Source organism: Corylus avellana, chromosome ca7 (assembly GCF_901000735.1).
Source record: "Corylus avellana chromosome ca7, CavTom2PMs-1.0".
Lineage (NCBI taxonomy): Eukaryota > Viridiplantae > Streptophyta > Magnoliopsida > Fagales > Betulaceae > Corylus > Corylus avellana.
This window is the reverse complement of record NC_081547.1, coordinates 2,767,349-2,777,575: the sequence shown is the minus strand read 5'-3', so window position 1 is coordinate 2,777,575 and position 10,227 is coordinate 2,767,349. Positions and strand designations below refer to the sequence as shown.

The following is a 10,227-nucleotide window of genomic DNA, read 5'->3' as shown; positions in this document are numbered from 1 at the left end:
ACACCAAAGACAAAACTAAGATATACAGATGGCGAGATGAGAAGTAAACACCGATAGATCCTGACTCCTAATCCTTCTCAAGCTAGTAATCGTGGCAAAAAACATTTCACCAACGCTAATCTCATTATTAAACCAAGTTAGCATACTAAAAATAAGATTAAAAGCATACTTTTCACATAGCATATATGCGGAAGCCGCAGTTTCTTGAGACCCAAAAAAACTGTACTTGGTTTGTATATATATATATATATACATCTTATGGGTTCTTTTTCGATTTCTGAGCTGGAAACTGAGTTACATTCGAGCTTTGATTGGCTTCTTATGGAGGGGACCAGAGGCTGGTTTGGTTACCTTCATTTTAAAGGGAGCGAAGATGGGCTACATCATGACTTAGCTGCACCTTTAATCTTTCATTTGAAATTAAGCTGTCAAGGTATTAATCCTATATACTATATAATCCCGAAATGGAATTGTGGTCCGCAGCCCATTTTTGGTCAGGACTTGGGGCTCAGCTGATGATTAGTGTTTATATGGTAGGTGTGCAAGTGCATAATAACCAGGTGTGGTCTGCTCATTTTGTTGCAGAATTTCATTCTGTAAAATGACATGAGCCACCGTGTGCAATGTGATTTGGTGCAGACGGCAACACGCACGTTCCTTCTGGTCAGCTCAGTGATTCAGGTTGATGGAAATGGTGTTGATGATTCTCACCATCATAGATAGACTCGTCATGTTGTGAATTATGTGAGGCTCGTTAACTTAAAGATCTGATGTTTGAGGCAATGATGTGGCCCAGCTATTGGACAGTTTAGTTTCTTTTAGACAAGTGGTGGCCGCATAGGATGTTTTTTACTCTCTCTCTCTCTCTCTCTCTCTCTAAACTCAACTTTTTTGATTTTATAATCCAAGTCGTGCTCAAATAAATGTACCACCAAAGTCTTTTATAATCATCTTTCTGATGCCCACTATCCATCAAAAAAGCTCCCCGAAGACTCTTCAACTAATTTCCATCTCTTAGCAATGGAGTCCCAACGGCAACACAATCCAACCGCTGAGCCAACATGCAACAAAGCATCTTGTTTCTTTTGTACCATGATCAATGAGCCAGACCCATCAATTAGAAAAGCTAAAATCTCCAAATTCTTTAAAGAAATGCCTCTCAGAGACGACCAAGAACATATTCTCGCCCTCAGTGGGCTCTGGAGGATCGCCATGACTCAAACGGATGACCCAGAATTCCCATCTCTCGGCATCTTTGAGTGCATGGCAAAACTAATCCGCAAAAGCATCAACGACCGAGATTGGCTTCTTAAGGGTCAGAACATCTATATCCCTTACTATGCAGCGCATATTGTCGGCTCCTATACCATGAGCAAAGTTCAATTTGCAGAAAAAGCTGTTAAATCAGGCGTGATATTGCCACTAATGGAGCTTTTGAGAGGTAAGATTAGTTGGGTCGAGCAAAGAGTCGCGGTTCGAGCACTTTGTCACTTGGCTAGCCATGAGAGAACTTTTGAAGCCATTGCTGTGCATGAGATGGAGCTCATAGAATTAGCTATGAAGATAGCCTCCACATGCCTCGACGAGGTCTATGATAAGTTCATTGGTGTGAGAGATTCAAAGAGATTGAAGTACCACAGCGAGCTGCTGACAAGAGGGCTTGGAGTGTTGGAGATTGAGAACAGGAAGGCAGAGGAATGGGCTACCCAGCTTCAATGCTGGTCTCTATATCTCCTAAACTGCTTTGCATGCAAAGAAAGATCTCTCAGTTTAATCTGCAATAACAAATTCTTGCAGGATTTGTGTGGAATGTGGGGTGGTTTAGCATATCGGTCCTCGCCTGCTGGGATAGGACTCATTAGGACTCTTTGCGAGACAAAAACTGGAAGAACAAGTGTAGCAGAATTGAAACAAATCATGCAGAGTATTTGCAGTCTCTCAAGATCCTCCGATGACTGGCAGTACACGGCCATTGATTGTCTTTTGCTGATTCTTAAAGACCCAGAAACAAGATATAACGCTATGGATATTGCAGCTCCAGTTCTTGTTGATTTGGTGGAGCTTGGAGCCACTGGAGGAAGATCAAAGGTAGGAGATACAATCACACAGGCAATCCTAAAAGATTACCACATGATCAAGTATGGAAATTTGAAGTTGAAGAGCAAAAGAGCTGAGCAAGCATTAGGAGAAATATGGGACTTGAAGGTTGAAAGGAAAAAGAGAGAGAAGCTAATGTCTAAACAAGAAGTTGGGGAGAGAAAACTCTTGGCGTGTAATCTGAAAAAGGATGGAAATCAAAGGTTTTGGTCAGGGGACATTGAAAAGGCTGTGATAAAGTACTCGGAGGCTTTGAATTCGTGCCCACTAAGGATGAGAAAAGAGAGAGTTGTTCTTTACAGCAATAGAGCTCAATGCCATTTGCTGCTGAGAAACCCAGAAGCTGCCATTAGTGACGCAACTCGAGCTCTGTGTCTATCCAGTGCGGCGAATCCTCACGGTAAGAGCCTGTGGAGGAGATCACAGGCTTATGACATGGAAGAGTTGGGTAGAGAGAGCTTGATGGACTGCTTAGCGTTTGTCAGCGACTGCTTGAATTCTGAGAACCCCAACAAGCGTACAAAGATCCCGTACTATGCCGCACGTATGATTAACAAGCAGATGAACGCCACGTGGATTTTTGCTCCTGCCAAGTTGAAGAGGTATAATCAACATGAAGGAAAAGTAGAAGAATCCGACGACCACCATCAAGTTGACCATGTGATAAAGATCATGAAAATGAAGAGGAAGGAGAAGGGCCGCCTTGGTAAGTCTTTTACTTAGTTCCCAAGCTATCTTTAATTCTTTTCTAATGTTAAGCAAGCAACTGAATGAATGAACGGATGGAATTAAGAAGCATATAATTGTAACATAATTAATCTCTAATGTGGCTTAGGCATTTACAAACTCACATTGCTTAGGACCAACCGGTGGATGCTATCATTTATTTGTCTTTTTTTTTTTTTTTTTTTTTGGCTTATCTATGAATGCTGTACTTCATTTCTTGAGCTGATCAATGCTATGATAGAAGATATGATCGACTCTCCATTTGTACTTGGTTGGGCTTTCTTTCTCTCCAGATATACCCACCATTGTAGAAGAGGAGCATTTGGTTGATGAGAGATGGAACAGAAAGCCAGAGAAGCCAGGAGGGAAGAAGATGACGGCGTCGATGGAGCTGGACACATTTCAAAACGGCTGTGCGCATCAGAAATTAGGGTGGAAAAGAACATGATCATTGATGACGGTGTTCAGTCAACCATGCCTGAATGAGACTGACCCTGTGTTCCTGACTCTACAGGACTTTTTGACATTATGTAAGCAAATTTATAAGCTTCCTTAACACTACCAGTTCTATGACACCACAAATTGAATGGGGCACATTTAGACCGAATTATGAAAAGTTTAGTGGGTCCACGTCAGCTTAATTAGAAGAGTTAGAACCTCAACCAATAACCCGATTGCCGGTTTGTCCAATTTACTATACTAATATAATACACCAGCTTGTGAATCCTGGTGACTAGAACTTGGAAATCCACTGCTGTTTGACTCGGCATCGTGATATGATTGGAATGCCTGAAAATGACCTTGATGCCAACAATGAGCAGCCTCACCTTCAACCGCTCTCCGTTTTTTCACATGGACGATTCTTTAGATTAAGACCATATATCTACAACCAATACAAAACCTCCAAGTCTCCAACAAATCGACGGGCAATCTTTCTTTCTACCCAAATTAGATTTGATTCATGTCGTATCCTACCTAACGCACTAAATCATGCTTCTACGTAAGCCAAAAACAAAAGATAATTTAGTTAAGAGTAGGTAGCATAAATCTTGGAGTGCTCCGCAGAACTATGAATGCAGGATAGTGACTCCAATTCGAACCCCACTCTGAAGAAAAAAAGTTCAGACAGCACATACATATGCTTTACAGCTCAAGTCATGAACGGGCTAGAAAAAATTCAGATGAAATTATTAGGAAAAACACTGCAAAAAGAAAACAAAACACCCCAAGGGGGTTAAGGGGGAAAACCAGGCTAGTTAAATCTACACCAAGTTAACAGAATATATTAATCCCTTTTGGGCTGAATCATGTCAAGCATATTTATTTTCATTGTATAAATATAAAAAGAGGGGGGGTGTTTGGGGGGGTTGGTTAGGGTAATATTTTATTATTCCAGAATGGTGTACCGTACATTAATGTACAACACGCAACTTTTACAATGCCACAAGCCGGTGTGGATTTGGAGATTTCTCGCCTAAAATTTACCATCCTCCACAGGTCCATGATAGTACAATCATCCACTGCCAACAGTTAAACAGCTTTTCCCTTGCAATTTGCAATGTTTTGCTGCATCAATTCGCCCACAAAGATGAGATTACTGCATATTTTACTTTGGCATCACCAAGACAAAGCTGCAATTATGTATAGTCAATAACATGCCAAACAAGTTAATTTCTTATCTACCCTAAGTAAATTTTATTACCTCAAAATATTACTTTATTACAGCGATATAGTTATGTCATTTAGCAGCGAGGTTAAGAATGGCGAGTGCAGGAAAAAATTAATACGATTTCATGATCATTTCTTTTATATTTTCAACCTTCTGGAACAAGTTCTTTCAAGTTCTCTTGCAACATTTTACAAGACAACTGGATTTCAAAATGCAATGGAAATAAAACAAAAGAGGAGAGGTCCATATTCATGTCCCATGCCACATTTATCAGACATAATGATGTAGTTAACTCACCTCTTCAAAATTTAAAGCAGTTCAATCATCATAGGAGCTCAAAGCAGCCACAACTGCTCCCGTTGTTACAAAAGCAGATGTCACATCTGGGAAATCTTTCCAGGAAGTTGTCACCTTAAGAGATGGATATAACCAACTTTTCACAGATTCAACAAAGGAGCTTGGATCAAAGCTTAGAATGGCTACCCAATCCACCTGTATATTTGGAGGTATGTTTCCCGTAAACTCCATGTTAGCTGCAAGAAGTAATCCAAGCATAACGACAAACCCAACAACAGAAGAACCCCTTGACAGCGGCATAAAATTGTACCTGAAAGAACCAATTGGGTTTATTAACACAACTATAAATTGTCTGCAGCAAACGAACCATTTCTGTGCACTGAAAATCACATTTTACCAGTAGTATGTCATCCTTAAGATTGCATCTCTCACATTTTCAAGTACACTGGAGTCAGTAGACCCATAATTCTCACCGCAATAAGCATTGCGTATAGCCTGTCATTACATAGTAGGCACATGCAAATGTTACAGCTGATTCAACATGGATGAAAAGGAAATTAAAAACTTCAAATCTCCAAAGAGTGAAAAAAAGCATCACAGAAAGATGCAACTGATACGATTGATTTAGCAAAAGAGAAACAAGAATATATAGACTCCAATATTATATGCACAATGAGGATGAGGATCTAGGAGAAGTTCCCTATAGTTGAAAGTTGAAATGCTGAGTGCAAGAGAGAAAACATTGTATCCAAGTTCTAAGACTACCACTGACCTAGTGGTCCAGTTGTATCCAGCAGCCTCACCATGAAAGAAAATGTGGATCAAGTCATAAAATCTTGCTTAAGCAGCTTGAGGCTAGGCAAGGTATTGGGATCACCGTCCTAGAGGCTCCTAAGGTCACCTAGAGCTCAAGTGCAAAGTGCAAGGCATGGCAGAGCCCGAGTTTAAGTGCAATGCGTGTAGGAAAACTTAAAAAATAGAAGCAGTTTGGACAGAAAATTGAATAATATTGTAACTTTACCGTATGCAATGATACAGATAGATTAGATCTTAATATATATGACAAATTCAACCACTCAAGCACATCAATTCACGAAATATGTTCAAAGAACAAAATGCATTGATACAATATAAACAAGAAGAATTTCCAAATTTGAAGTCAAAGCAAACAACAAAGATAAAAGGTGAAGTGCAGAATTACAATAGCCACTACAAAGGATTCCTTTCATTTGCTTAAGGTTCTAGTTTTAAATATCTCATCTTAAAGTTAAGGAACAACATTAAAGCCAAGAAACCATGATAATATGGTCAAATTGCATTTGATACAGTTACCAGAAATATGAGACTTTGATTAATATGAGCTTAGAAGAAAAGCACATGCTTTTGTGCTTGAGCTGTGTCCATAGAAGGTGCCTTCCGGAGGGACTCCATGTGCAATGTGAGCCTTGCTGAGCTCCAGGCTTAAAGCATGCCTACACGTACTTCTAATAAAGCTAGGCTGAATAGGTAGCTACTGATGCGCCACATCTGGGCATCACTGAGCTCAAAGCTTAAAGCATGCTTAGGCGCCCTTACAATACTGCTGGACTAAATACCTATTTTTGCTAGGTTATAGTTGTGAAGAAATTTACAGTAGCTTTACTTGCATCAGCAGTCTGTTTTTTCAACAAGGAACTCCATAAACATGTCTAAGCCATCTGGTTGGGATCATGAGAAAGATGAATCTGTCAGGGTTGTTTCAGAACGTTTATAGAGCTGTAAAGAGTTACAACACCAGAGTGCAGCACATCCAGTGGAGAAAACTACCCAGTAGGGATGAAAGTACATCTCCTGAGGAAGACTGGTTGAGTATCGTCTAAAGAATAGAAACTGAAAAAAATAAAAATAAAATAAAAAAAGTCCACTTGCATTGCAGATTAAGCTCAACTAGTTCTGAGATCCAGAATCTAACAACATATCAAGAGGTATGAAATCCCCAGGAAAAAGCTATGGCTCAAACTTTTAAGTAGTGCACTTTGCTCATGAAATATAGGCTATATATGTGTAAATATGAAATCTAGAGTAACATACTTCCCATGCCGCTGTCATTTCTGCATCAAATTCATCCCATCTAGAAGGCGTACAGGGTGTTCTGATTGCAAAGTCGAATCTGCCTTCTCCCCTAGGAATATTATTTGATGTGTGAAATGTAGAGAAAGTTACGTATAATGGATTTTTTTTTTTTTTAGAAAAATAAAAAAATAAAAAAAATAAAAAATAAAAGGTAAAGGAATGGAAAAAATGCAAGGCAAGCAGCAAAGCAAAACTATAATTTACATTTTTACTAGGGTAATCCTCGTCCCTTCAAGCCGCTTCCTGAAATAAGCATAAACAATAAAAACTAGGAATTACAAGAAAGTTGAATGCACAGGATATTAAACTTTAGTTTCTATTACCCCTCAATGGCAGTACTGTTGCACCAAGTAGCCAACCAGAAGTCCTCACCAACGACTCCGTAAAGATCAGAGCAGGATTTTGCATTGATAATCTGCGTGTATGTTAAAATTAGCTACCATATTGAATTTTCAATAAATGAAAAAGCATATATGTCTGACAAAGGTAATCATGCAAAACAAAATCAACCCAAAAAGTATGATATAAAGGTGATAATATCATATAAAATGGAATGTTTTTTCATTTTCTTAAGTCCTCTATTAGATTACTAATTGTCCCAAAAACTTAAGCCGATAGTAAATGTTTAATTTAATCATTTAACTAATATACTAACACTTTCGGTTACATGTGGCCCAAACTCTCCCTCAATAAGTGAGACCAACAAATAGAATATTTAACTTAAATGGGGGTATAATGTGGAGTTAAAGTTCAAATTCAGGATCTCTATTCTAATACCATGTTAAATCATTAAAGGGAAAAGTCCACATACTCCTCAAACTACAACCCAATTAATAATGTTCCTCAAAATTACCAAAAATTGTCAATGCCCCAAAAAACTTGTAGGAACAGGGGTGGCCAACCCTTTGGCCAAAAGGACCTTAGAATCTTCATGGATGAAGAATGGAAGAACATCAATTTACCTAGGAGACTCTCTTTTGGTGCTCATCAGAATTCATCTGAACCTAACATCCAGTTTGCTTCTCCAAGGCTGTCTTTTGCTTCGCAACATCAATCCCACTACGGCCTATGAGCCTTGAGACACCAGGGACACTCTCCAACGTGTGCACATAGCCTCTCTCCACTGCCATGAAGGTAACATTTTCTCTATCACACTTACACAAGATTTTCTATTCACTGGCTCTAAGAGCAGACCCCGTCTGGAAGCAACCAGACTGCACTGAAATCAGTTGCATAAGGGATAATTCTGATCAAGTTTGTGCCCTTTTGGCCTATGGAAGAATGCTATTCACCACACATAGTGACTGCAAAATTCGCAGATGGAACGTGTCCATCATAGAAAATTTTCGACCAAAGATCACAACCTTGCCTCAAAGAAATCCATTTGGCCAAGTTGTCTCAAACATCCTGTTAGGGCTAAAAATCCATTTTGGCCAAGGGATAGCTCACGCCATGTTCCAGCAGGGTTTTTCGGTTTTTTTTTCGTTAGTTTTTTTTTTTTAAGGAATTTTTAGAAATTTTTTTTATTAAGGGTTTTTTTCATTGGGGGGGACATTGATAATTTTTGGTAGTTTGGGAAAAACATTGTTGCAATCAAAAGTTTGGGGGGACTTTATCAATTGGGTGGTAGATTGAGGGAGAAATGTGGACTTTTCCCATCCTTAATTGTCTCAAAAGCTTAAATTGATAGGAAAGAGTGAATTTAATCATTTAACTAATGCTTTAACATCCCTAAAATATTATAAATTTGGGATAAATGCATTTTTAGTCTCTATGGTATGGGGTTTTGACAAATAGCTTCCTGAGTCTTAAAAAGTAAATGATCATTTTTTGTCTGCACAGAGACTAAAATAGGTTCAAAATGACTGTAAAAGAACTCACATCTTTCAGTTTCCCATCTTCGGATAGATCAATAACTTCATCTGCCTTGCTGTACACATACAATTTCTCCCTTATGATAGTCTTTGCAACATCTAACGTTCTGCAGCATTAACAAATAATGAGAATCATAAATAGTTTCACGCTAAAATCAGTCCAGAATAGGCTTTTACCTTTCATAATTTGGGAAGTAGCGAACAACTTTTGCCTGACCAAGAATCATTGGAGTGTGAGAGCCAAATCCAGCATTGAACTCTTCACTGAATTGAAGCGAATCCCATAGAACCAAAAAAACCAACACAAGTAATTATTTGAGTTTATTTCTCAATTATTCAACTAAAAAGCTAGATTTTATGATAAAAATTAAAGATCATCCAAACATTGGCAATCAAAATGGCTTTGATATCGAGCAACAATTATGATGTTTTGTCCAAGTAAAAACTGGCCCGACCATATTTTGACAATAAGTGCCTACATTTGCAATAAACCCAAATCTATTTCTGGGCAACTGAAAAAAAATGGAGTTGTTCTTAATATATATGTAATATTAAAGCTAAAAATGCAATTTTATATATATATATATATATATATATATATATATATATATATATATATATTTCCATATGCATCATTTATCTTCTGTACATATAACTCAAACAAATATGTCAGATCCTGGAGGTTAGAGTATCTGGATTTTGCATCCCGCATCCGGAATAAAAATTTCTGTCCAATCCAAGTTAATGAAAGTTGATAAGACAAAATATAACCGCCCAACAATAAGCATGGACAGTCAGCAAACATAGAGCTAGAAAGATTCAATGTGAACCTGCCAACATTAGGGTTATGATTAAGGTAGAGCGATGCTAAGCAAAGTGGACAAGGTCCCTAACAAGACTAGGTTTAATTCAAACAAGCCGTCACCCAGCCAACATGAGCCAACTGACTAGCGATCCTTTTCTTCATAGATGTTGACAGTGTTAACAAATATTAAAGGTAACCGGTTGAAGGCTTGGTCGTCTCAGGTTGGTGCCTGTGCCTGAACATTCTTATTAATTCATCTTATAATACTCATTTGACATAATCTAGTTAATCTTAGGAAAGAACGCAGCTCTAGGGTTGCATCACCGTGTATTAAAGAATATATTAAAAATGTGATATTTTAATAAAATATTATAGCAGGCACAAAAGATACTGAACCAAATAACACAGATATATAGAGTAAAACAAACTTAGAACAAGAGAAATGTCTAAAAGCAACAAATGGATACAGTAACTTATTTTACAGAAGGAAATAAATTAGCTTTCAAACAACAAAATTTAGAAATTTAGAAATTTCTAACACAACAAATGGGACCACAGTCAGACATTCTAGTCTACTTGGCATTAAGATGGAATACCTTAATTTGTTAATCCACACAACTGGGTCACAAGGTTCAGAAACCTGTCTC

General features: G+C 38.1%; 2 protein-coding genes across 2 annotated transcripts in view; one reads left to right on the top strand and one right to left on the bottom strand.

The window, feature by feature from the left end:
- The first annotated feature begins 967 nt into the window (after positions 1-967).
- On the top strand, positions 968-3,624 carry LOC132188614 (uncharacterized). The gene is made up of 2 exons (XM_059603127.1): positions 968-2,803; positions 3,117-3,624. Exons 1-2 carry the CDS (start codon positions 1,021-1,023, stop codon positions 3,269-3,271), a joined length of 1,938 nt encoding a protein of 645 aa, XP_059459110.1. The 5' UTR covers positions 968-1,020; the 3' UTR covers positions 3,272-3,624.
- A 462-nt stretch (positions 3,625-4,086) lies between these two features.
- The window catches only part of LOC132186342 (suppressor of RPS4-RLD 1), an 18,274-nt gene continuing 12,133 nt past the window's right edge, over positions 4,087-10,227 (bottom strand). Inside the window, exons 19-24 of the mRNA XM_059600269.1 lie at positions 7,225-7,316; positions 7,106-7,144; positions 6,860-6,950; positions 5,187-5,284; positions 4,790-5,099; positions 4,087-4,389 (exon numbers count right to left, since the gene is read on the bottom strand). Coding sequence (XP_059456252.1) covers positions 4,811-5,099; positions 5,187-5,284; positions 6,860-6,950; positions 7,106-7,144; positions 7,225-7,316 — 609 coding nt within the window. The 3' untranslated portion in view covers positions 4,087-4,389; positions 4,790-4,810. The remainder of the gene's footprint in view (positions 4,390-4,789; positions 5,100-5,186; positions 5,285-6,859; positions 6,951-7,105; positions 7,145-7,224; positions 7,317-10,227) is intronic.

What these genes read in the sequence shown, in the direction of transcription:
- LOC132188614 (XM_059603127.1), top strand. Translation starts at nt 1,021, where the DNA reads ATGGAGTCCCAACGGCAACACAATCCAACCGCTGAGCCAACATGCAAC. An exon ending in GAAGGAGAAGGGCCGCCTTG is followed by an intron (nt 2,804 to 3,116) that starts GTAAGTCTTTTA and finishes CTTTCTCTCCAG; the next exon opens with ATATACCCACCATTGTAGAA.